General features: G+C 48.4%; 1 protein-coding gene and 1 pseudogene across 3 annotated transcripts; one reads left to right on the top strand and one right to left on the bottom strand.

Moving 5' to 3' along the window:
• Window positions 1–2,914: 2,914 nt before the first annotated feature.
• Window positions 2,915–14,064, top strand: CUNH5orf52 (chromosome unknown C5orf52 homolog). Of its 3 annotated transcripts, none has more exons than XR_001882367.1 (4): window positions 2,915–3,325; window positions 6,578–6,686; window positions 8,229–8,378; window positions 13,754–13,845. XR_001882367.1 is itself a non-coding variant. In XM_017856749.1 (3 exons), exons 1-3 carry the CDS (start codon window positions 3,114–3,116, stop codon window positions 13,850–13,852), a joined length of 420 nt encoding a protein of 139 aa, XP_017712238.1. In that variant the 5' UTR covers window positions 2,920–3,113; the 3' UTR covers window positions 13,853–14,064. The 3 variants fall into 3 exon arrangements, 1 of the variants encoding a protein (XP_017712238.1); XR_001882368.1 differs by lacking the exon at window positions 2,915–3,325 and adding an exon at window positions 3,332–3,634; XM_017856749.1 differs by lacking the exon at window positions 8,229–8,378 and having other exon boundaries at window positions 2,920–3,325; window positions 13,754–14,064.
• A 9,010-nt stretch (window positions 14,065–23,074) lies between these two features.
• Window positions 23,075–25,435, bottom strand: LOC108518411 (transcription factor SOX-30-like; annotated as a pseudogene).
• Between the last annotated feature and the right edge of the window lie 268 nt (window positions 25,436–25,703).

Raw genomic sequence — 25,703 nt, 5'->3', positions numbered from 1 at the left:
ATCCACCCACCCACCCACCCATCCATCCCTCCACTCATCCATCCAACCACTCATCCATCCATCCATCCACCCACCCACTCACCTATCTATGTGGTCCTTGAACACACGATCAGAACATAAAGGTGGAAGAATGGGTTTTCTTCTTTGCTGAGATACCTCTGGCTTTTCCTGATCAGTGATGGGAACCTGCAGACTGGGAGTGCTTCAGCTCTGGTTCACTCTGATCTTGGGCAAGTCACCTTTCCACTATGAGAGGTTGGGGAGTTGGAAGAGACCATATAGCTGTCTTGTGCACATAGCCTCTCCTATTTCATCGATGGGTAACGGAACCTAGGAGTAGGAAGGCAACTTGTCAAGGTCAGGTAAGGAATTAGTGGTAGATTTGGTACTGGATCCCAGGATCCTGCTGCTCATTTGTAAAGCGAGAATGGGAATCCCAGCTCTCCTCACTTCCCAGGATTGTAGGAAGGACCCCATGAGATAAGTGGTGGGAAAGCATTTTGACAGGTGAGGTCACCAGGCAAGAAGGTGTCAAATGTGCACCTGGGGCTCTGGCTGCTGGGCTAGGGCAGACCCCACAGAGACCAAAAGGGGTCAGCAGAGGCTTGTGCTTAGATGCTCAGCTAGGATGTGCTACAAGGCACAACGGCCGGGTGCTGGAATTGGGGAGTGAGGCAAAGTCATTATTTTTATTAATAAATGTATTTTTTGAGACAAAGTCTTGCTCTGTAGTTCAGGCTGGAGTGCAGTGGCACAATCTTGGCTCACTGCAACCTCTGCCTCCTGGGTTCAAGCAATTTTCCTGCCTCAGCCTCCCGAGTAGCTGGGATTATAGGCAGGCATCACCACACCTGACTAATTTTTGTAGAGATGGGGTTTCACCATTTTGGCCAGGCTGGTCTTGAACTCCTGACCTCTAGTGATGTGCTCTCCGCGACCTCCCAAAGTGTCAGGATTACAGGTGTGAGCCACCGCGCCCAGCAATTTTATTTATTTATTTATCTATCTATCTATCTAGGACAAAGTATTTCTCTGTCGCCCAGGCTGGAAGTGCAGTGGCACGATCTTGGCTCACTGCAACCTTCGCCTCCCAGATTCAACTGATTCTCGTGCCTCAGCTTCCCGAGTGGCTGGCATTACAGGGGGGCGCTACCACATCCCACTATTTTTTTTTATTTTTAGTATAAACAGGGTTTCATTATGCTGGCCAGGTTGGTCTCGAAAACTCCTGACCCCAAGTGATCCGCCCGTCTTAGCCTCACAAAGTGCAGGGATTACAGGCATGAGCCATGGCCCCCAGCCTGGCCATTTTTCTCTAAAATTCCAGGAACAGGCTGAGTGGGGATGGGGGTGGTTCTGAGGCTACTAAAAAGAACAGCCAAAGCTTGCATAGGCAAATCCTACCTGCCAATACCCTGGACTCAAATGCATCAGGCTCACCCCAGGAAGGGCAGCGAGGGCTGCCTTGTTCTAGAGATGATATGACGGGCAAGGAAAAAGCCTCCTGAACCAAAGTGGAAGCCTAAATGCTAAGGGATGTTCTGGATCCTCATCATCAGATAATCCAGAGAGAAGTGAACTGATGGCGCCTCAAACCAGTGCCCAGTGAGTGATGGGAATAAAGGAAAGTGCTGTTCATCACAGCAACTAAAAGTCTGCAGGAGAGACAATGCTCTTGAGGGTGAGGGTAGTGATGGGAGGAGGGTCAGTCATTTTCATGCTAGTTAGGAAATATATATCAGGCACCATATTAGGGGTTGGAGATACTGAAATGTACAACACAGTCATGGCCCCTTTTCTCAGAGCTCAAAGTCTAGTGGGGGAAACAGACATTAAATAGGCAATTACAGGCAGACAGAGCTTGAAAAGAGGGTAACAGTGGCTACCTTAAAAGGATGTTGTGAAATTAAATGAGATAATCCAGGTAAAGAGTTTTATCAGGACTTGGCACAGAGTAAGCCCTCTGAAAATGATAACTATTTTTCTTGCTTTGGATAGGGAAGTTAAAATGCAGGGCTCTGTGGAAGTGAAGTGTAAAGAGAGATTTATTCCAGGTCGGAGGCTAGGGAGTCGCAAAGACCGCCTGAAGAAATCACAAGGGATCTGAAGAACGTTTAGCTTGAGGCAGGGGGAGGGGACAAAAAAATAGCAACTCAGTAGCAGTTCAGTTGCACCACTTTACAGCCTATGAAGTCTTTGGCTTCTCTCATCTGGTTCGACCTTCAAACCTAATCAGACCGGCATCTAGAGTTAATATTTCCATTTTACACAAGAGGAAAGAGAGACCCAGCGGGAAAAAATGACTTGTTCAGAGTCATCAAGCAAAGTCCCGAAGCAAGTCTTTCTGGCCCATTATGTGTGGGAAAAGCGAACAAACACCCCGGGGCGTTAGCCAAATACTAGGTTACAAACGTGGAACAAAGTCTAAGAGTTAACAAGAGCCAGGCACCACTTATAGGGGTTGGCCAGGTAGGTTTCCTGGGGGAGCTGGCATTGGAATAGGCTTCTTCCCCTGCTCGGTATCGAGACTCCTCAGGAGAGTGGCGGATTCGTTCTGGAAGCAGCCGCCCCGCGAAGCCTCGGGCAAGGGTCTTCCGGAAAGAGACCAGTCTTGCTGGAGCTTCAATCCCCGTTGGCCTAGCACTTTGGTTTCCATAGCAATTGTCTCTCGTCGCAGAAAGGAATCGCCTGTGCCGGGTCTTCAGAGAAATCCAGGCCTCAGCTCCACGCCCCTGAGCAGCCCTACCCTGACTCAACCCGTTACCCGCCCTGACAGCAAGACCGGGTCACCGCCGTCCCCGCGTCGAAGCGGATAGGATCTGCTCAGCTCACCGCACCCCACTTCTTCCGGACCCGTCCGTCTCCACGGCAACCCGCCAGGTCTCACCACGGCGGCCGCCGAGGGACAATATTACTGTGTCCGTAGCCTCCGGGCTCTGCGAGCACGTCCAACAGCACCTATCCATTTCCCCGCCGCATGTGTCTCCCAGGCAACGCGCGGCGCTCGGCTCAGGGCTCCGCCCAGGCACTCACTCCGCGTCAGCGCGCGGGCACCTAGCTGGGCTGGCAACTAGCCTCCAGTTTCCAACTCTTTCTCCAATAGGGAAGCCGCAATGACACAGCCGACTAGGCCCTTGGTCACCTGGGACCTGGGATCCAACACGATCTACGGGACCGCCCCCCAGGCGACCACTAGTTCTGCCGCCACCTCGGGCTCCAACTACCAGCGCGATAGACTCGGCCGCCGCCAAGAAATCGGCGTAGGGGGTCATCCGCAGATCTGCTTCCCGCGGCCGCGGACCGCGCAGCAGCCGGTGCTCTTCAGGTGCGGCCCGCATGCCCAGAGCGTTCGTCAGACCCTCGGACCCGTGAGGGAACCCGAACTCTTTGAGACTGGCGCTTCCCTCAGCCGGACCCCGGCCCTTTTTCCCACCCCAGGATAGTCGATTCCTCCTAGCCCCGGGCCCCAGCTCCTTCCCAGTCTAAATCTTCGAATTCCCTGGAGCCCGAACTCCGTCGCCCCGGAATCCCGGGAGAACCTGGAATCCCCATTTCCAGTCCACATTTTCTCAGAATCGGTCCTGGCCTGTTAGTCCTCCAGGCATGACATCTTGTGACTGCAGCACCCTAGGGGGTGAGCCCTGACTCTTAGAGCCTGGCGAGGCCCAGGTCCTCCCAAGTTAGAATCCGTCTCATATGCCCCTTCTCAGCCTCTCTGGTCCCCAGTGGTCCTGGAAAAAAAACCCAGTTCCCTCTGCCTGGCCCGGATCCTCACAAACCCTAATTACCCGTGCTCCTTTCCATTCCACAAACCCCCCTCTCTGCATCCTTCAGGCTCCTGTCCATGGAGAACTTGAGGTGGAAAGCAATTTGGTTCAAAATGACCTTTATTACTTGAAAGGGAATATTTCCAGTCGTTGCCACCCTTTTCCCCTTCTAGTATTGGTAAATTTGGTGCACCCACTAAGTGGGTGAAGAGTTTTATGTGTCCTTAAATGTTTTAGGGATTTCTTTTTTCAACAACAACAACAACAAAAACAGGATTTGGGGGACTTTTGGGTTTGAGCATCTTGATCTCTAAACCAGCCTTTTCCATCACCTCATACCTAGGCTGTGCATAGAGGTCAGAAAAATGTAAATGGGAGACTGGGAAATTGGATTGTTCATACTAGTTTGTAAATCTAAAAACATACACGACACTCCGGTTCCAAATTGGCTGAAAATGAATTGCGATTCTCCTGCCTCAGCCTCCTGAGTAGCTAGGATTACAGACGTGCGCCACCATGCTCGGCTAATTTTTGTATTATTAGTAGAGACGGAGTTTCACCATGTTGGCCAGGCTGGTCTGGAACTCCTGACCTCAGGTGATCTGCCTGCCTCTGCCTCCCAAAGTGCTGGGATTACAGGTGTGAGGCACTGCACCCGGCATCAGTTAGAAAAAAATTCTAGTCCTTCAAAATGTTTTACCCTTCCACAGTTGTCTTTTTTGTCCTAATTACAAAAGTAGCGTACACTTATGGATAAATAAGTCCAGGTGCAGTGACTCATGCCTGTAATCCCACCACTTTGAGAGGCTGAGGAGGGTGGATCACCTGAGCTCAGGAGTTCAAGACCAGCCGGGTCAACATGGCGAAACCCTGTCTCTACCAAAAATACAAAAAACTAGCCAGGCATGGTGGCTGGCCTGTGGTCCCAGTTACTTGGGAGGCTGAGGTGGGAGGATTGCTTGAGCCTGGGAGGCAGAGGTTGCAGTGAGCCAAGACTGCGCCACTGCACTCCAACCTGGGCAACAGAGTGAGACCCCGTCTCAAAGAAATAAAAATAAAATAAGAAAAATAAGACAGACTAGCAGCATGATTGGCTAGGGACAATCACTGTTAACATTTTGGTGCATTTTGTTCGGGATCCATTCATATATTGTATATATATATATATGACAACATGCTTAACACTTAAAAAACAATACATCACAAAAAATTCACTTTCTAGTAACCTGCTTTCTTCTCCCATCTAATTCACCACCCGTGTCTATGTTTCATACACAATTACATGTATTTTATTTTATGACATACCAAAATTTATTCAATATTGTACATCTTGTTTCCACATTTTAGAAAGAAAATATGAACTTTTTTTTTTTTTTTTTTTTTTTGAGACGGAGTCTCACTTTGTTGCCCAGGCTGGAGTACAGTGGTACGATAGTTCACTGCAACCTCTGCCTCGTGGGTTCATGTGATTCTCCTGCATCAGCCTCCCGAGTAGCTGGGATTACAGGCGCTCACCACCACCCCAGCTAATTTTGTATTTTTAGCAGAGACGGGGTTTCACCATGTTTGCCAAGCTGTTCTGGAACTCTTGACTGCCACGTGATTCACCTGCTTCAGCCTCCCAAAGTGCTGGGACTACAGGTGTGAGTCAACACGTCCGGTCCTGAACAATTATTTTTAAATGGACAAAACCATTTAAAGGTATATGTTCATAAAACTACTTCGTGGTGTAACCAAATTATCAAAAAGTGAAAACTCAGTGCCTGGAAGTGTTTCCACTTTTCACCGTTTTCTCATTTTGACCAAATTGTTGTATTTTCACCTGGAGTACTTGGCTCCATTCTAGCCCACCCCACGCCATCTTTCACCTCTCACCTTTCAGAGTCTCCTAAAACCCCTGGCCACTCCATACCTCCCTCACTTTTCTAAACTCCCCAAACTTTCTTCCAGAATTTCCCTGTTAACCAGCCTAACACCTGTCCAAGCTTTTCATTTTCATTTCTCCCTGCTCTAATTTATACTCCCCCAATCCCCCCACCTCCCAGATCCCCTTGAGGCATACGCTCTAGAGCAAGTGCCCCCCAAGCTAAACACCTCTCAGATTCATCCTTCTGAATCCTACCCTACAACTTTACTCCTCTCCTCTAAGACTCCTCTCACCATTTCATCCTTAAGAAGAATCATCAAGATGACTGCTTTTGGCTGGGTGGGCCTAGTGGCACTTGCCTGTAATCCCAGCACTTTGGGAGGCTGAGGTAGGTGTATCTCTTGAGGTCAGGAGTTCAAAACCAGCCTCTCCAACACGGTGAAATCCTGTCCCTACTAAGCATACAAAAATTAGCCAGGCGTGGTGGCAAGTACCTGTAGTCCCAGCTACTCAGGAGGCTGAGGCAGGAGAATTGCTTGAACCGGAGGTGGAGGTTGCAGTAAGCCAAGATTGCACCACTGCACGCCAGCCTGGGAGACAGAGTGAAACTCTATCTCAAAAAAACAAAAAACAAAAAAAGGATGACTGCTTGTGAGGATGGTTCTGAGTTCCTGATTACCCTTCTCTTGTGGACTGCACTGGGCCCTTTTATATCCTCACAATGGCTTTTCTTCTGGGTATCCATGAAATACCCCTTTAGCGTACCTTTTCCACAACAAGAAACTGTGGTTACTCCCTTGTTCTTCTGAAAATTATGGCAGAGCTGCACTTGCCCTAAGAAACCTGGGGAAGCCTCAGCCACTCCCTCAGGACCCCATCAAATGTGCTCTGGCCCTGGCTCCAGCCATCTGTAACCTGTACCACCTTTCCCTCCCTGCTCCAGCGTAATGAATTCCAGTGAAGCAGCAATGAAAAAAACTTTACCCAAGAGCCATTTATCTCGGGTGATTCTTCATGATAACCGCATCGCACAACGAATCTATGAGATGGAGGTAAAGTAGCCACAGGCTTTTGCAGTAGAGGGTGTTAGTGGCTTGACCCATATTTATTTCATTCTCCCTGTATCTTGGGGGATCATAGAGGTGATAGGGAGTCATCAAGGTGCCTTAAGGCAGGCCCCATTTTACAGAGGAGGCAATTTGATACTTGGGGTTACTGACTTGCACAAGGTTCCTGGGCTAAGGGAGCCAGAGGGAAAGACTCCATATCTCTTGGGTCTTTTTTTCTGAAAGCATATTATCTCTCTAGGGAATCCATGAATGGATTCTTATTTTCTCCTGTACAAAGTCTGGGGTCCTAGGCCACATGCAGTGGCTCATACCTCTAATCCCAGCACTTTGGGAAGCTGAGGCAGGAGGATCACTTGAGGTCAGGAGTTCGAGACCAGCCTGGCCAACATGGTGAAATCCCGTGTCTACTAAAAATACAAAAATTAGCCTGGTGTGGTGGCATCTGCCTGTAATCTCAGCTACATGGGAGGCTGAGGCATGAGAATTGCTTGCACCTGGGTGGTGGAGGTTGCAGTGAGCTGAGATTGTGCCACTGCACTCCAACCTGGGCAACAGAGCAAGACTCTATCTCAAACAAACAAACAAACAAACAAAAAAGCAGAAAACCAAAGTCTTGGGTCCTAGAGTTTGAACGGGCCTCAACACCATCTTGTCGATTTTTTCCTTTGGGGATTATCCCCATTTTCCAGATGAGAACTGAGGCTCTTCTCCCACTTTTTGCTATGGACAAGTAGAGTTTGCCTGCTTACTTGAAATGCTGAGTGCTGTCACTGCACTGTTCCCATAGACCCTGATTGATGCATTCATTAAACCTGTCCTTTGGGCCTGTTTGGGATAGGTACTGTGTTGGGCACTAGGAAGAGACAAGTGAACAAGATGGACTCCGGGAACACACTCATTTTTTCAAGCAGAGCAGGGTGCCCAGGGTTGAGCTGCTGCCACCTTCTTTTCTTTTTTGAGACAGAGTTTCACTCTTCTTGCCCAGGCTGGAATGGAGTGGCGCTATCTCAACTCACTGCAACCTCTACCTCCCGGGTTAAGCAATTCTCCTGCCTCACCTTCCCAAGTAGCTGAGATTACAGGCATGAACCACTATGCCTGGCTAATTTTTGTTTTATTAGTAGAGACGGGGGTTTCACCATGTTGGCCAGGCTGGTCTCTAACTTCTGACCTCAGGTGATCCACCCACCTCAGACTCCCAAAGTGCTGGGATTACAGGAGTGAGCCACCATGTCCAGCCACTGCCCCCTTCTTGACTCTTTTGAGCTTCCCTCCATGTTCCAGGGGCAAGTCTGGATGGGCCCATAGGATTCTAACATTAAAAACAATTGGAGATCCTTAAGAGATGGTGCCAGATCCTCTTGAAGGTCACAAACACCAAAAGAAGAGTAGGGACTTGGGCATTTCTCCTTCTGCTACACTTCCATGGGTGTGGTGCAGTGGAAATAGATGGGAAAGCCAGTTTTGTGTGACCCTGGGTGAATCACACTTCCTCCAGACTCTGCTTTCTCATTTGTAAAATAGGATCTATTAAGATCCTCTCAGTTGCAGGTAATATAAACTGAACTTGAACTACTTCAAGCAAAAGAGAGAAGTTGGGTTTACATAATCAAGGATGGATACGGCAGAGTCACCAATGTTTTTGGGGAAAGCCAGGAGCTGTACTACCGCCAGGTATATCTTCCATTTTCTCTCATCGTCTTTGTATCCTTCTGTCTTTTTTTTTTCTTCCCTTTCTATTTTTCTTTTTTCTTCTTTTTTTTTGAAACATGGTCTCACTCCTTTGCTCAGGCTGGAGGGCAGTGGCATGATGATAGCTCACTGTAGCCTCAAACTTCTGGCTTCAAGCAATCCTCCCACCTCTGCCTCCCAGGTTGCTAGGATTACAGGCATGTGCCATCATGCCCAGCTAATGTTTTGTACTTTTAATAGAAATGAAGTTTCACCATATTTCCCAGGCTGGCCTCAAACTCCTGGGCTCAAGTGATCTGCCCATCTCTGCTTCCCAAAGTGCTGGGATTACAGGCATGCTCCACTATGCCCAGCCCTTTGTGGCTTTCTGAACACTGGTATCATTGTCAGACTGGCTGACCTTGGGGAGCAAAGCCACAGGAAACCCTGGCCTGTAGACCACAAGGAGTGCTTCCACTCTTCCACTGCTGCTCCGGTTAGACAAATCCTGGAGAAGGAATCCAGCTGGCCCCACTTGGTTAATGAACCCATCCCTGTTCCAATCATTGTGGTCAGGTGGTGTGGAGTATTTTGAGAGGCCTAGGATAAGTTGGGGGCCAACTCAGTGAGTAGGGAATGTTGTGCACCTTAGGTGAGGGGAAGAACTCTGAAATACTCTTAACTGGAAGCTCCTGAGTTGGCTTTATGTATACCTGAGGGCTGTGCCAACTTTCAGCTGCCCAGAAGCTTCCTTCTTTAATTATTTTTATTTATTTATATTTTTGAGACAGAGTTTCACTCTTGTTGCTCAGGCTGGAATGCAGTGGCTCCATCTCAGCTCACTGCAGCCTCCACCTTCCAGTTTCAAGCGATTCTTCAGCCTCAGTCTCCCAAGTAGTTGGGATTGTAGCCACCACACCTAGCTAATTTTTGTATGTGTAGTAGAGATAGGGTTTCACCATGTTGGCCAGGCTGGTCTCGAACTCCTGACCTCATGATCCACCTGCCTCGGCCTCCCCAAAGTGCTGGGATTACAGGTGTGAGCCACCGCGCCCGGCCCTTTTTTTTTTTTTTTTTTGAGATGGAGTCACCCAGGCTGGAGTGCAGTGGCACCATCTCAGCTCACTGCAACCTCCACCTCCTGGGTTCAAGCGATTGTCCCGCCTCAGCCTCCCAAGTAGCTGGGACTACAGGCATGTGCCAGCACACCTGACTAATTTTTGTATTTTTAGTAGAGACAGGATTTCACCATGTTAGCCAGCCTCATCTCGAACTCCTGACCTCAGGTCATCTGCCGGCCTCAGCCTCCCAGAGTTCTAGGATTACAGGCATGAGCCACTGCACTTGATCTCAGAAGCTTCCTTTTAAAGCTATATGGAGACCTTATATGTTTTAGGTACCTGACACCTATTATGCATTATTACCCCCATTTAATAGTTCAAAAACTGAGACTCAAAAGAAATGGAGGAACTTCACTAGGATCACACTGTGAGTCACTGCAGAGTTACAAACCCCAGTCTGACTAACCATCATGCAGGATATTCTCCCTAAGGACAGACACTGGTTTCTCCAGTTTATAGACCCAGTGACTAGTGGAGATGCCAGCTTGTAGGAACTCAGAGGATTTGAAGGCTTCTGTGACAATGTGGCAGTGTTTCTGTCTCTCTAAAAATGTGATCACATTAGGGGAAGAGGCGTCTTTGGCTAACCACGGATTTCAAGGACAGCTAGGTTCTAGCATCTTAGGCATCCCCTGAGTATGCTCTAAGAACAGTGAATGATGGCTGCTATTGTTTCATCTATGGCTGCGGTCCTCAAGAGGTTTTGCCCCTCAGGGGATATTGGCAATGTCTGGAGACATTTTGATTATTACATTTTTGATATTACAATGATAGTGGTGCTACTATCATTTAGTAGGTAGAGGCCAGGGATGCTGCTGAATATCCCGCAGTGTATGGGACAGCCTACCACCACACAGAACTGCCTCGCTCAATATGTCAGTAATGTCAAGGTTGAGAAACCCTGATTGGTAAGAGTCATGCTCAAGGTAAAATCACTAGTTGAGAGAGGCCAAAAAACCTGCTGTCATGGAGTGGACTAGAAAATGGTGGTAAGCCAGGCACGGTGGCTCACGCACTTTGGAAGGACGAGGTGGGCGGATCACCTGAGGTTGGGAGTTCGAGACCAGCCTGACCAACATGGAGAAACCCTTCTCTACTAAAAATACAAAATTAGCCGGGTGTGGTGGCACATGCCTGTAATCCCAGCTACTCAGGAGGCTGAGGCAGGAGAATTGCTTGAACCCGGGAGACAGAGGTTGTGATGAGCCAAAATCGCATCATTACACTCCAGCCTGGGCAACAAGAGCAAAACTCTCAAAGAAAAGAAAAGAAAATGGTGGTAATAAGGTCAGGCACGGTGGCTCACACCTGTAAGCCCAGCACTTTGGGAGGCCGAGGCAGGTGGCTCACTTGAGGTCAGGAGTTTGAAACTAGCCTGGCCAACATGGTGAAACCCTGTCTCTACTAAAAATACAAAAATTAACCTGGTGTGGTGGCTTAAGCCTGTAATCTCAGATACTTGGAAGGCTGAGGCATGAGAATCGCTTGAACCCAGGATGTGGAGGTTGCAGTGAACCAAGACTGTGCCACTGCACTCTCTCTAGCCTGGGCGATAGAGTGAGACCCTGTCTCAAAAAAGAAAAAAGAAAGAAAGAAAAAGAAAAAAAGAAAATGGTGGTAATGGCAGCCACTTGGTAACGGCTGGATCAGAATCATCTCAGGTACATGACAAAAGTGGAGATTGCTGGCCCCCATCCAAACCCTATTAAGCAAGAATCCTTGGGGCCGACGTTTGTATCAAGTAACTGAAACACTTCTGATGCTCAGCCAGGTTTGGAGAACATGGACTTGAACTATGTCATTTAGTACCCACCCTCCCTCTTTAATTCCTCATGTCAAGTAATCATGTCCACATTGGCCTTTATGAAGAAGTCCTTTGCTTAACCTTGTGCTGGGTCTGCAGATAATGTTAGTGCTTATCAGAAACCACTGGAGGGCTTGTTAAAAACGTACATTCACAGGATCACCACCCACCACATTGTTTTGACATGCCAGAAACCTCCCCATCCTTCAAAACCTAGCCTCAGTTTATATGCTAACTTCTCTGTATAGCTTTTCTTTTCTTTTCCGAGGCAGAGTCTCGCTGTGTCACCCAGGCTGGAGCGCAGTGGCACAATCTTGGCTCAATGAAACCTCCCCGCCTCCTGGGTTCAAGCGATTCTTGTGCCTTAAGTCTCCTGAATAGCTGGGATTGCAGGCATATGCCACCACACCCAGCTAGGTTTTTTTGTATTTTGAGTAGAGATAGGGTTTCACCATGTTGGCCAGGCTGATCTCAAACTCCTGGCCTCAAGTGAGCCACCTGCCTCGGCCCCACAAAGTGCTGGGATTATGGGCATGACCCACCGCACCTAGCCAAGTGAAACTTGTCTTGATATCTCCCTTCCTTGAACGCTGCGCTTCTTTTGGAGGTGGATCATTTTCTCTCTTAGAAATATTTGGGCATGTGGGCCAGGCATGGTGGCTCACACCTGTAATCCCAGCACTTTGGGAGGCCAAAGCGGGCGGATCATGAGGTCAGGAGATCGAGACCATCTGGGCTAACACAGTGAAACCCCATCTCTACTAAAAATACAAAAAAATTAGCCGGGCGTGGTGGTGGGCGCATGTAGTCCCAGCTACTAGGGAGGCTGAGGCATGAGAATGGCACAAACCTGAGAGGGTGGAGGTTCCAGTGAGCCGAGATTGTACCACTGAACTCCAGCCTGGGCGACAGTGGGAGACTCCGTCTAAAAAAAAAAAAAAAAAAAAATCTGGGCATGTGTCTTACCTACTGACTACATTGTAGTTACTGTGAAGACCTGTGGCAGTTTTTCTTAGTATCCTCTCCTGTAGCTAGCTCATTGGAGTAAATGAATAAGACATAGGATGTGGCTTCCCAGACCTTACTGTCTTTTGGGGGACATAAGTTATACAATAGAAGAAATCAGTAGAATTCAGTGTGATATAGGGGATGTCACAGACAACATGCGGGAAGCACCAAATGATTAATAGTGATAGGGCAATAGGAGTTATGGAGAGACAAGATGTAACCCTCCTAAACCACCCCTACCCCCGCCATCTTTTTTCTGACCAGTCTTCAGATAGGGATTTTTTTTTTTTTTTTTTTTTTTTAGACAGAGTCTTGCTCTGTCGCCGGGCTGGAATGCAGTGGCATAATCTCGGCTCACTGCAACCTCCGCCTCCTGGGTTCAAGGGATTCTCCTGCCCCAGCCTCCCCGAGTACCTGGGACTACGGGTGTGCACCACCACACCCAGCTAATTTTTGTGTTTTTAGTAGAGAGGGGGTTTAACCATGTTGGTCAGGATGGTCTCGATCTTTTGACCTCTGCCTTCCTTGGCCTCCCATAGTGCTGGGATTACAGGCGTGAGCCACGATGCCTGGCCAAATAGATATTTTTTTGTTTTGTTTTATTTTTGTTTTTGAGATGGAGTCTCACTCTGTTGCCTAGGCTAGAGTGCAGTGGCGCCATCTCGGCTCACTGCAAGCTCCGCCTCCTGGGTTCACTCCATTCTCCTGCCTCAGCCTCCTGAGTAGCTGGGACTACAGGCGCCCGCCATCGTGCCTGGCTAATTTTTTGTATTTTTAGTGGAGACGGGGTTTCACCGTGTTAGCCAGGATGGTCTCGATCTCCTGACCTCGTGATCCGCCCGCCTCGGCCTCCCAAAGTGCTGGGATTACAGGCGTGAGCCACCGTGCTGGCCTAGAGATGTTTTTAAGGTCAAAGTCAGGCTTCTAGGCCGCAGACTGTCAGAAGGTATCATAGAAGTTACCTAGCTTTTTTTTTTTTTTTTTTTTGAGATGGAGTCTCACTCTGTTGTCCAGGCTATAGTGCTGTGGTGCGGTCTCAGCTTACCGCAGCTTCCACCTCCTGGGTTCAAGCAAATCTCCTGCCTCAGCCGCCCGAGTAGCTGGGATTACAGGTATGGGCCACCCTGCCTGGATAATTGTTGTATTTTCAGTAGAGACGGGGTTTCACCATGTTGGCCAGGCTGCTCTCAAACTCCTGATTTCAAGTGATCCACCCTCCTTGGCCTCCCAGAGTGTTGGGATTACAGGCGTGAGCCACTGCTCCCGGCCTTGGAGTTATCTAGCTTAATGCCCACTTTTTACAACTAGAGACATAGGCTCCCTGTGAGTCAAAGTATATGGAATGTACGTAGGGTCCAGCTGACACTCTTCCCACTCCCACGTCAGCAGCACAGATGCCTGCCCTGCTGTGACGTGACCCTAACCTCACCTCTGTTTTTTGTAAGGTGAACGCTTTAGAGAAGACCAAGAAAAAGATGAACCACTACTATGAACACCTGAAAAAAAAGTTCATGACAGAGCAGCTGAGAAAGCTGGGGCGATAGAGAGATGAATCCGTGAACAACCAGTACTTGACCTTTGGGGTACCATGACCAGTTTAAACTCCAGTCTCCCAAGAAAGACTAACCACCCTACTTCTGGCAAAGCGATCTGCCCCAGAGTCATGATGACACCAGTGTGACCAGAGGAGAACTAGTAACTACAACCTACACAACTGTAGAACAATAAACAGAAACCAGCAGACAGCGGAGCATAACAAATCCTCAGCAATCCTCATATTCCTTGCCCATGCATCCCCTCTATTCTGGTGAAGGAGGTCCTGATAGTCTCATAGATGCTCAACTCGAAAAGGTAGGATCAAGCTAGCTTCCATGCTTAAGGCAAAGATTGACCTCTTGTTGCCCACATGTCTGAGGTGACATGCCAGGCCAAGTGTGCTAGGACAGTGGTACCTTAGATGGGAAGGCCTCAGTAATGCCACTGCCTGGTATCCCAGTGGTAAGGAGGTCGGGGGGAGGCATCAGAAGGACCTGGCTTAAGTGCTGTTTCTACCACCAGTCAGCCTTGTGACTTTGTCACCTCCTTGAACCTCCATTTCCTTATCTGAAAGAATGCAGTAGTAGTAAGGGAACCTACCTCCAAGGTCTAGCATGAGGATGTAAAGTGCTAAGCCCAGGGCTCATCATTTCCAGTGGTTCTCACCATAATGGCTCCAGTAGCCTTCCAGTGGTCCCCACTCCCTGTTCTGCCTGCTCTCCAGACTACACCCGGGTAGTCCCCACACTGCAGCTTTATTTGTGAAGATCCTTCATCTGAAATGCCCCTTTAGCTCTCTCTTCATCCTTCAAGGCTTATCTGTATGTCATTTCCTACATGGCATTTTCTTTTTCTTTTTCCTTTTTTTTTGAGATGGAGTCTCACTCTATCGCCTAGGCTGGAGTGCATTGGCGCAATCTTGGCTCACTGCAACCTCCACCTTCCAGGTTCAAGGGACTTTCATGCCTCAGCCTCCTGAGTAGCTGGGATTAAAGGTATGTGCCTCCACACCTGGCTAACTTTTGTATTTTTAGTAAAGAAGGGGTTTCGCCATGTTGGTCAGGCTGGTCTCGAACTCCTGACCTCAGGTGATCCTCCCTTCTTGACCTTCCAAAGTGCTGGGATTACAGGCATGAGCCACCGTGCATGGCCACCAAAGTCATTTAATTCCTGGAGACCCTTAGCAGGAACACTTTCCAGCCCAGCCCTTTGTTAAGTCAGGAAGTGTTACTCTGCCTATTAGAATTCTGGGCCTGGTCCAGCTGCTGACTTTGAAAGGCTGCAGACCTATGAGGGCTGAGGGGACAGAGCCAGGGGCAGGCCTTGGACTGGGACCTCCTGCCTCCCTCAGTAACCTCTCTCTGGGTTTCAGCTCTCCCACTTGCTCTTCAGGAATGGTGGGGCTAGTGGGTGGTTTCTGCACTTCCTTCCATTTCTCAGATCTGAGATGTGGCACTGAGCTTTGCACACATAATGCTTCACGAACGTCTGCTGAGTGGAAGGGAATAAATCCTGCTCAGAGCAAAGCAAGAAAGTCCAGGCTTATCCAAAATGATCACTCAGGGAGAGTTTAACTTGACTAATGTGTTTATCACTTTCCAAAGTGATTCCCAGTGGTATTCCTTATCCAGTCGGCTCATCCAGGAGCATTTTCAAATCTTCTGTCACCAAGCCACTGTCATTCAAGTTGGGTCTCCCAGCTAATGGAAGTACCCCTATACAGGAGCTTTGTGCGATAGTCGAAGTTTGGCCAGGCGCAGTGGTTCATGCCTGTAATCCAAGCGCTTTGGGAGGTCCAGGTGGGAGGATCGCTTGAGGCCAGGAGTTTGGGACCAGCCTGGGCAACATAGTGAGACCCTGTCTGTACGAAAAATTTAAAAAAAAAAACGAAAAATAAGCCTGGTGTGGTGGCACATGCCTGTACTCCCAGCTACTCGGGAAGCTGAAGTGGGAGGATTACTTGAGCCCAGGAGGTCAAAGCTGCAGTGAGCCAAGATCGCACCACTGCACTTCAACCTGGGTGAGAGAGCGGAAACCCTATGTCAAAAAACAAACAAACGAAAACTCCCTATGGTTAAAAAACATTCACCTTCCACATCATTCAACACGTTTATTTATTAATAGCTCCTTATATGTACCAGGCACTCTTGTAGGTGCTGGAAATTAGTGAACAAAACTGACTGAAATCCTCTGCTTTCATGAAAGCACGATCCTCAGCTTACTGCAACCTTCGCCTCCTGGGTTCAAGCGATTCTCCTGCCTCAGCCTCCCAAGCAGCTGGGATACAGGTACCCACTATCATGCCTATCTATCTATCTATCTATCTATCTATCTGTCTATACACACACACACATATATATATAGGCTTGTTCTGAGAAACCAGTTAGCTTGACAAGAACCTAGCCCAAGGCCTAGCATATAAATAAATATCTATTTATTTTTGTATTTGTGTAGAGACAGGGTTTCGCCATGTTGGCCAGGCTGGTCTTGAACTCCTGACCTCAGGTGATCTGCCCACCTTACCCTCCCAAAGTACTGGGATTACAGGTGGGAACCACTGCACCCAGCCAAAACTTATATTTGAATAGTCTTGGGGTGGTGGAGAGGGGAGTAGGAAAAACAGGAATCAGATGAAACAGGAATCAGCTGTTGGAGTCTGGTGCCTCTGGCTCTGGCTGAAGGCAGGATGCCTCCTTTGGGCTTTACGGGGAGAATCTGGTTTGCACAGTATTTTCTCTGTGCAATCCTTTGACCTCTGGAAATGCTGTTCACAAGCCTGGAAGGCTGTGTGTGTCCCTCCCTGCTTCAGTGAGGTTTCCTTTATTTGATGTGCACAATCTTTGCAGTCAAATGGCTCTGATTTGGAATCTCGGCTCTGCCTTGCAGAGGAATGTCATTTTGCCCCTTGCAGCTTCACCTTCCTCATCTGGAAACTGGGAATAATTGTAGTCCCTACCTTATAGGCTTGTTCTGAGAACCCAGTTAGCTTGACAAGAACCTAGCCCAAGGCCTAGCATCTTGTGGGTGAATGGGAAGGGGGTTTTATTGAGAATGGTCATTGTTGTGTTGTACCTGGGGTTGACACATACACTTCAAGAGGCAGCCTGGTGCTGGGGAGCGAGCCTTGGAATAAGAATCTAGAGGTGGGAGTTCAGCCTCTATGATTTCTCAATTTGCTCTGAGACCCTGAACGACATACATTCCCTTTCCGAGCATTGATCTGCTCTCTTCCCTCATATTCAGTTAATCCCCCAGGAGGAGGAAATTGGGTTGAGATAGATCCACATCCTCCAGGTGGCCTTGGAGCATCCCAAGCCAGCACGTGCCTATTGGGAACCTGGTCGGGAGCAATGGTTGGTCACTGGGGTTCCAACCAAGCCCTCCACAGTTACTTGTGGGGGGTTGAGTGCACTCACTACACAAGAATGAAATGGTCACCAGGAAGAATTCTTCCTTAGCTTTGTCATATTAGAGGGCTGGGAGGGCCTGATTCCCTGGAACCTGCCTTTTCAACCTGATTTCCCATACTTCTTCCCCTGAGCCAGATAGATCCCGTGAATTCTCTCTCTTCTCCAACCAGGCCCCTTGATTTTCCACCTTGGAACTCACTTTCTTCCTCTCTTCCTCCCTCCCTTCCTTCCTTCCTTTCTTCCTTTTGTTCTTCCTTTCTTCCATTTTTCTTCCCTCCTTTCTTTCCTCCCACACCTCCCTCCTCTTCTCCCCTTCTCACTTCCACCCCCTTCCCTCCCTTCCCCTCCTCTTCCTCTCATTGTCCAGGCTGGAATACAGTGGCATGATCATAGCTCACCACAGTCTTGAACTCTTGGCCTCAAGTGATCCTCCCACCTCAGCCTCTTGAGTAACTAGGACTATAGGCATGTGCCACCATGCCCCAATAATTTTTTTTACTTCTTGTAGAGACAGGGGTCTCACTGTGTTGCCCAGGCTGGTCTTGAACTCCTGGCCTCAAGTGATCCTCCTGCCTGGGCCTCCCAAAGTGCTGGGAATACAGGTGTGAGCTACAATGCCTGGCCCACCTCAGAACTTTTGATTCTACTGTTCACCCTGAAAGGAATATAGATTTCCCCTCATTTCTGCCTGAGAAAATTCAGCTCAGACCTTTCAGGGCCTGCCGTGACATGAACTCTGCCTTCCAAGACTAGACTCTGTCCATCTCCCATCAGACTAGGAGTTTCCACCAGGCAGGGGCTGGACACGTCAGAAAACAGAGGCCTGGATGGATAACCCTTTCTGTGTAAAAATTGCATTATGCAGAACCAGCCATATTCTCTGGAGCTCTCAGGTAATTTCCATGGTGGTCCCCCCAACCCCTCATTGCTTTAGAGATTCTGCATACTTCACTAAGGAATATTGACTCCTCTGAAAGGTTTTCAGATAAAACCTGTCACTATCACTCTAAGCAGAGGTCGCTAATAGTACTCCTGGGACCAATAGTGGGACATTGATTTGATCAAACACTATGCTTCTCATGGTATTGAATTTAAGTACTTTGGGTGTGGTATGGAAGCTGCAGTTAGCTACAGCTCCACCACTGCCATCTCCTTAAACCCAAGTACACTTAATCTCCCTGGCCCCTGAAGGGATGTGAGTTTGTGATCACTCCAAAGTGTTAGAACAGCAATTCCTTTAAAATAACTAACAAGTTTAAAAACTTTAAAATCATAATACATGCACTATAGATAAAATTCCATTTAAAGGGTATTCAATAAAGGAAAATTCCCCTCCTGCACTCCAGGGCCACAGCAATAACCATTTCTGTGTATCCTTCCAGAAATGTTCTAAGAGCATAGACCCTTAAGATGCCCTTTATGGGCTTCATAAAATATGTGCAAAACTTTATTTATTTATTTATTTACTTTGAGACAGAGTTTTGCTCTTGTCACTTAAAAAAAAAAAAATTAGCCGAGTGTGGTGGCACATGCTTGTAGTCCCAGCTACTTGGGAGGCTGAGGTGGCAACCGTGACTGCACCACTGCACTCCAGTCTAGGTAACAGAGTGAGACTGAGACCCTATCTCAAAAAAAAAAAAAAAAAAAAAACAGAAAAAAAGAAGCCACCATCCTGGCATTGCCCAGCTCAGTCAACAAAACATCCTTTTTTTTTTTTCTTCAGGAAAAGTCATTACAAATGTTTGGCCAAGGGCAAGTCTATCGTGTCTCCCAGAAATGGGCCTGCCTTAGTATCCCTTCTATGCCCAGGAACTAGCTAGAAAAAGCTTGAAGGAAATCTGGTCTCAGCATAAACATGATGATGGATTTCACACTGCAACAGCTGGGAGCCCATAGTCAATTTTGCTTTCTGTAATTAGAGGTCTGTGGGGTGCATTCCTATGCACAGATGGCACTGTGATTCCCATTTTACAGGGTAGGCAGAATTTCAGAAAAATTCCAGGGTCTGCCTGAAGTCAAAGTCAAGTGGTGGAAGAGTCAGGATGAGAATCCACACCTCTCAGTATTCATCTCGAGCTCCTTCCTAGGTGATATTGGGCCACAATTCAGAGGTGGAGGTTAATGGATTCTTAGGACTTTTTTTCCCTGCTTTTATTTATTTATTGAGGCACCACTGCACTGTGTCCTTGGCAACAGAGTGAGACCCTGTTGCCCAGGATGCAGTGCAGTGGTGCCATCATAGCTTACTGCAGCTTCAACCTCCTTGGGTTCAAGTGATCTTCCCACCTCAGCCTCCCAAATATCTGGGACTACAGGTGTGCACCACCATGCTGGGCTTTTTTTTTTTTTTTAACTTTTTGTAGAGAAGGAGTCTCCCTATGTTGCCCAGGTGAAGGGGGCCAGCCCCTCCACACCTGTGGGTATTTCTCGTGAGGTGGAATGAGAGACTGAGAAAAGAAATAAGACACAGAGACAAAGTATAGAGAAAGAACAGTGGGCCCAGGGGACCGGCGCTCAGCATATGGAGGACCCGCACCAGCACAGGTCTCCGAGTTCCCTCAGTATTTATTGATTACTATTTTCACTATCTTGGCAAAGGGAATGAGGCAGGAGAACAGGGTGATAGTGGGGAGAAGGTCAGCAGGAAAACATGTGAGCAAAGGAATCTGTGTCACAAATAAGTTCAAGGGAAGGTACTATGCCTGGATGTGCACCTAAGCCAGATTTATGCTTCTCTCCACCCAAACATCTCAGTATAACAAAGACTAACAGTGCAGCATTGCCACCAGCATATCTTGCCTCCAGCCACAGGGCGGTTTTCTCCTATCTCAGAATAGAATGAATGTACGATGGGGTTTTACACCGAGACATTCCGTTCCCAGGGACATGCAGGAGATGGAGGCCTTCATCTTACACTAATCCTCCTCAGCACAGACCCTTAATGGGTGTCGGACTGGGGGACGGTCAGGTCTTTCCCTTCCCATGAGGCCATATCTCAGGCTGTCTCAGTGGAGGGAAACCTTGGACAATACCCAGGCTTTCTTGGGCAGAGGTCCCTGTGGCTTTCCGCAGTGCATTGTGCCCCTGGTTAACTGAGAATGGAGAATGGCGATGACTTTTACCAAGCATATTGCCTGTAAACATATTGTTAACCAGGCACATCCTTCACGGCCCTAGATCCCTTAAACCTTGATTCCATACAGCATATGTTTCTATGAGCACAGGGTTGGGGCTAAAGTTACAGATTAACAGCATCTCAAGGCAAAACAATGTTCTTAGTACAGATCAAAGTGGAGTTTCTTATGTCTTCCTTTACTACATAGACACAGTAACAGTCTGATCTCTCTTTCTTTTCCCTACACCCAGGCTGGTCTCAAATTCCTAGGCTCAAGTGATCCTCCCATCTCAGCCACCCAAAGTGCTGGGATTACAGAAATGAGCCACTGTGCTTGGCCTCTAAGGGAATTTGGATTTAACATTCCAGGATAGGAAAGCAGGGCTGCGTGCTTCAAGATCAAGAGTTACCTGCCCCTGGGATTTGTAATGAGATCACCATTTCAACAGAGGTCATTCTGAGAAATCCTCAGGGCCAACAGCACGTCCCTGTCTATCTGACAGGGTATTATAAACTTCACAGAAACTTCTCAAACTAAATTTAATTGACTTTGGAAAGAAAGTGATTCCTCACTTTTGGAGTGGAAAAGTTAAAGGTTCATGAAATCAAACAGAGGCCTAGAATCCCTGTTCCAAGCCAGGCTGTTAGGCTGTGGGGCCATTTCATTCTCCCCTACTATAGGACTGCATTCAAGCCTCCACAGACCTTCTTCCCGGGTTGTCCGAGTAAAAGGCCACTCTACTCTAGTAGAGTCCAAAAGAACAGAGTGAACTGTTTGGGAAAAGGCCATGGACCCTCTCAAAAGCCCTCAACCTTAACCTCTCCCACTTAGGATATGAAATCCTGGTCACATCATGTCCAATTCTGAATATTTAAAAAGAGATTTAGGCTGGGCGCAGTGGCTCATGCCTGTAATCCCAGCACTTTGGGAGGCTGAGGTGGGCGGATCACGAGGTCAGGAGATCGAGATCATCGTGGCTAACACGGTGAAACTCTGTCTCTACTAAAAATACAAAAAAATTAGCTGGGCATGGTGGCAGGCGCCTGTAGTCCCAGCTACTCAGGAGGCTGAGGCAGGAGAATGGTGTGAACCCAGGAGGTAGAGATTGCAGTGAGACGAGATAGAACCACTGCACTCCAGCCTGGGGGAAAGACGGGGACTCCATCTCAAAAAAAAAAAAAAAAAAAAAAGATTTAAAAAGGAGCAAAGAGCAACGGCTGGGCCCAGTGGCTCAGGCCTGTAATCCCAACACATTCAGAGGCCAAGGCAAAAGGATCACTTGAGCCCAGGAGTTCAAGACGAGCCTGGCCAACATAGCAAAACTCCATCTCTATTTTGTATAACAATCTAAAAAAAAAAGTAAAATGTTGAAAAGGAGGAATGAAAATTATGTTTTCTCAACTGTGAAAAAAATACTCAGGGGGAAGGAAATGTATCACAGTACTAAGATGTTGACTAGGTTAGGAGGATGGGAATATTGTGGCTGGACGATATTTGTTTTCCCTTTTCTAAATATCAGCATGTAAAATAAATTTCTGACCAGGTGTGGTGGGTCACGCCTATAATCCCAGCACTTTCGGAGGCCAAGGCAGGCAGAGCACTTGAGCCCAGGAATTTGAGACCAGCCTGGGCAACATGGTGAGACCCTATCTCTACAAAAAAATGTAAAAAGATATAAAAAATAATAATTAGCTGAGCATGGTGGCCAGTGCCTTTAAGTTCCAGCTACTCAGTAGGCCAAGGTGGAAGGGTCACTTGAGACTGGGAGGTTGAGGCTGCAGTGGACAGTGATCATACTACATGATTCTAGCCAGAACAAGACAGTGAGACCATCTCTAAATAAACAAATAAATTTCAGCCGGGCACAGTGACTCATGCCTGTAATCCTAGCACTTTGGGAGGCAGAGGCGGGCGGATCACCCGATGTCAGGAGTTCAAGACCAGCCTGGCTAACATGGTGACACCCCATCTCTACTAAAAATACAAAATTAGCCAGGCATGGTGGCATGTGCCTATAATCCCAGTCACACAGGAGGCTGAGGCAGGAGAATCGCTTGAACCCAGGAGGCAGAGGTTGCAGTAAGCCGAGATTACGCCATTGCATTCCAGCCTGGACAAAAAAGAGAGAAACTCCGTCTCAAAAAATAAATGAATAAATAAATAAATAAATTTCTTGGGGTTCCGGTTCTAAGTAAGATACAGTCAGCATAGTCTGTCTCTCCCCCTGGCTGAAACTGAAAGCCCTGGACAAGCTGCATGAAGCAGCCATCTGAGGACTGTGAAAAAGAAGTATTAACAAGGCTGGCGCAGTTGTTCATGTCTGTAATCCCAGCACTTCGGGAGGCTGAAGCGGGAGGATCACTTGAGGCTAGAGGTTTGAGACCAGCCTAGGGAACAAAGTGAGACTCTGCCTCTAGAAAAAATAATTTTTTTTTGGCCAGGCACAGAGGCTCACACCTGTAATCCCAGCACTTTGGGAAGCCGAGGTGGGCGGATCAGGAGGTCAGGAGATTGAGACCATCCTGGCCAACACGGTGAAACTCAGTCTCTACTAAAAATACAAAAATTAGCTGGGCTTGGAGGCATGTGCCTGTAATCCCAGCTACTAGGGAGGCTGAACCAGGAGAATCGCTTGAACCAGGGAGTGGGAGGTTGCAGTGAGTCGAGATCGCGCCACTCCAGCCTGGCGACAGAGTGAGACTCCGTCTCAAGAAAGAAAAAAAAAAAGAAAAAAGAAAAAATAATGGTTGTTTTGGTAGCAGCATTATCAGTAGCGGCCAGAAAAGCAATTAAAAACTCTGACACAGCAGAATCCTTTTATCTGACCAAAGGATCTGCGTTCTGAAAAGAGGAAGAGGAAAATCTTGATTGCCTTTTTTCTCTCTTCATTCTGTCACTTGGCCCAAGAGTACACCTCGCCATGGAAGCGACGTAACAGAACAGGGAGACTAACGGCCCCAATTTCTAGCTAGAGGACCAGGAAAATGTCTATCAAGAATACTTCTATTTTGTGCACAAAATTAGTCCTATCTAAACACTAGGCCTTAAATTCGACTTTTAAAAAAATACTTCAGAATTTTGAAGGCATTCGTGTATTCTACTGCTATATATACAAGTCGATCAGAAGTGGTACCTGTGCAGACTCTGCCCTGAAAAGAATCAGTTCCATGACTTTACTTTTGTAGTTTAGACTTGAAAACTGCTGACACGCCCTATAGGGCAACACAGGCGCAGTTTCGAAACCCGACTCCCCTACTGTCTAATACCTGCATCTGAGGGCAGCACAGTGAGGGGACGTCTTTGGTTTCGATTTTTACAGAAGGCTCCAGTAGGGTCTTATCAGCTCTGAAGGCGGAGCTCCCTGAAACTGGATCCGGGCCCCAGGGGGGACCGTGTGGAGAGTCAAAGGGATCCTGAGGTCTTGCTGGTGCGGCCCAAAGGCACCGGACGTTGGGGCCAAGATGACCTCTGCGCTGCCATGAACTAGGCCATTGGACGCGGGCTCTGCGCCGAGCCTGCAGTCCTCGAGGAGTCTCTCGGGTTCCTCCATTTTGATCACACCTTCTCGGATGGCCGCCGGGCTTTTGCCTTCCCCACCGCCTCCAGCTTGCCCTTCTCATTCCCTCGGAATAGTTGACAGCCGGCCCGAGGCCTTCCAATTTGACCGCCCTGGAGGCTCTAGGACCGGTGTCGACGGCTCGACGAGGACCCACCGACGGGTCCAGGCAAGGCCCCAGCTCCTGCTTCTTGGCCTTGACGTGCAGCGCCCGGGGCTGCACCGAGCCACTCGGGCCTGCAGGGGGCGCCCTCGGACGCGGCCGGCGGCGGCAGGAGGCGCAAGACAGGCCTGAACTGCAGCTGGGAGAGGAAGCGGCGCCCTTGTCCGGAGCGTGGGGCTGTGGTAGCAGCAACACCTTCTCTGGCTTCACCTCCAGCAGCCGCTGCGCCGCACAGGGCACCAAAGCCTCCCTACACTAGGAGGCCACGGTAGCAATGGCGGCCGTGCATGGCGTGGGCAGTGACGGAGGAGTCTCCACAGCCACTGCGCAAAAGGAGGTGCCCTCGACCGGCGGCAGGGACGGAGCGGGACTCAAGGGGACCGGCTGAGGCAGCGGCTCCTGCCTACCTCTTTCCATGGGGGTTGGGGGATGCCCCGGCCTGGATTGTGAGCTCCGCCGTTTGTTGGCGACCTTCCCCCTCCCTGTTTCGGTTAAGACCCTTGAAAGGCCTTTGCTACCCAGAACCCTATGCGGTTCAAAACACAGCGCTATGTCTCAGCCTCACCCAATTACAAGCGACCAATACTCCTGTCCAGCCAATCACAGGCGGGTTTTGTGGCTCTTCCCAGCCCATACTCTCGCCTCGTGCTGAGTCCTCAAATCACCCGTGATGGCTGGAGCCTCAGGGCGAGTTGCCCATTTTCGCTCAGACTCGCCCTCCCTTGCGCAGTTCTCTCCCAGCATTGTCTTTAGTCATCCTTCCCCTGCCCAGAGCTGCGACAATGGCGTTGCCCAGGAAACGTTGTGCTTCCAGTCCACTGACCTCCAGGGAATAAAGTCTTTGGTGTTAAGACACGCGACGGCCTTGTGCACTGGCTTTGTGCGGCCTAAGTAATCTGTCGGCCCTAAGTATCACCAGGGCTTTTGAATCTTTGCCAAGGGAGAATGGGGGAGATTTTGCAACTTACCAGTAACCCATTAGCTAATCTTGCTGGGAAAAGCTTTCGAGTTTGTGCAGTTCTTGTTCTAGTTAAGCTTTCAATTAATCACCAGGTCCTGTGGCCCTACTTCCAAAATATTATACATCCCAAATTCATCCACTCTTTTGGGTCTCTACTGCCATTATGCTGTTCCAGGCTCCCACTGTCCTTCACCTGGATACTGCCAAAGCCCTGTAAATAATCTCCCTGTTTGTCAGCCTTGCCCCACTACACTCCAGCTATCTTTTGAAAATACAAATCTAAGGTTGCCACACTTTTCCTAAAGCTTTCCATGGCTGCCCACTGATACGTGATAAAAGTCTAAAATCCTTGACAAAGCCTTAAAATCTCCAAATGACTTGGGATCTAACCTACTACTACTACTACCACCACTACTACTACTACTAGGTTGGTGCAAACGTAGTTGTGGTTTTTGCCATTAAACAGTTACCACTCTAGCCCTGAGTCTTTGGGTTTCAGCCACATTGGCCCCCTCATCATTCTCTTTCTACTGAAGGGTCTTTAAACATGCTCAGTGTGCTACTCTTTCCTTTCTGTCTCCTTAATTCCTCCTACCCAGTTTTCAGTGCAGCTCAACTGGGACTTCTTCAGAGAAGCTTTTACTGACTCTGAA

Source organism: Rhinopithecus bieti, unplaced genomic scaffold (genome assembly GCF_001698545.2).
Source record: "Rhinopithecus bieti isolate Rb0 unplaced genomic scaffold, ASM169854v2 scaffold_2915, whole genome shotgun sequence".
Classification (NCBI taxonomy): Eukaryota; Metazoa; Chordata; class Mammalia; order Primates; family Cercopithecidae; genus Rhinopithecus; species Rhinopithecus bieti.
This window is presented reverse-complemented; position numbering and strand designations above follow the sequence as displayed.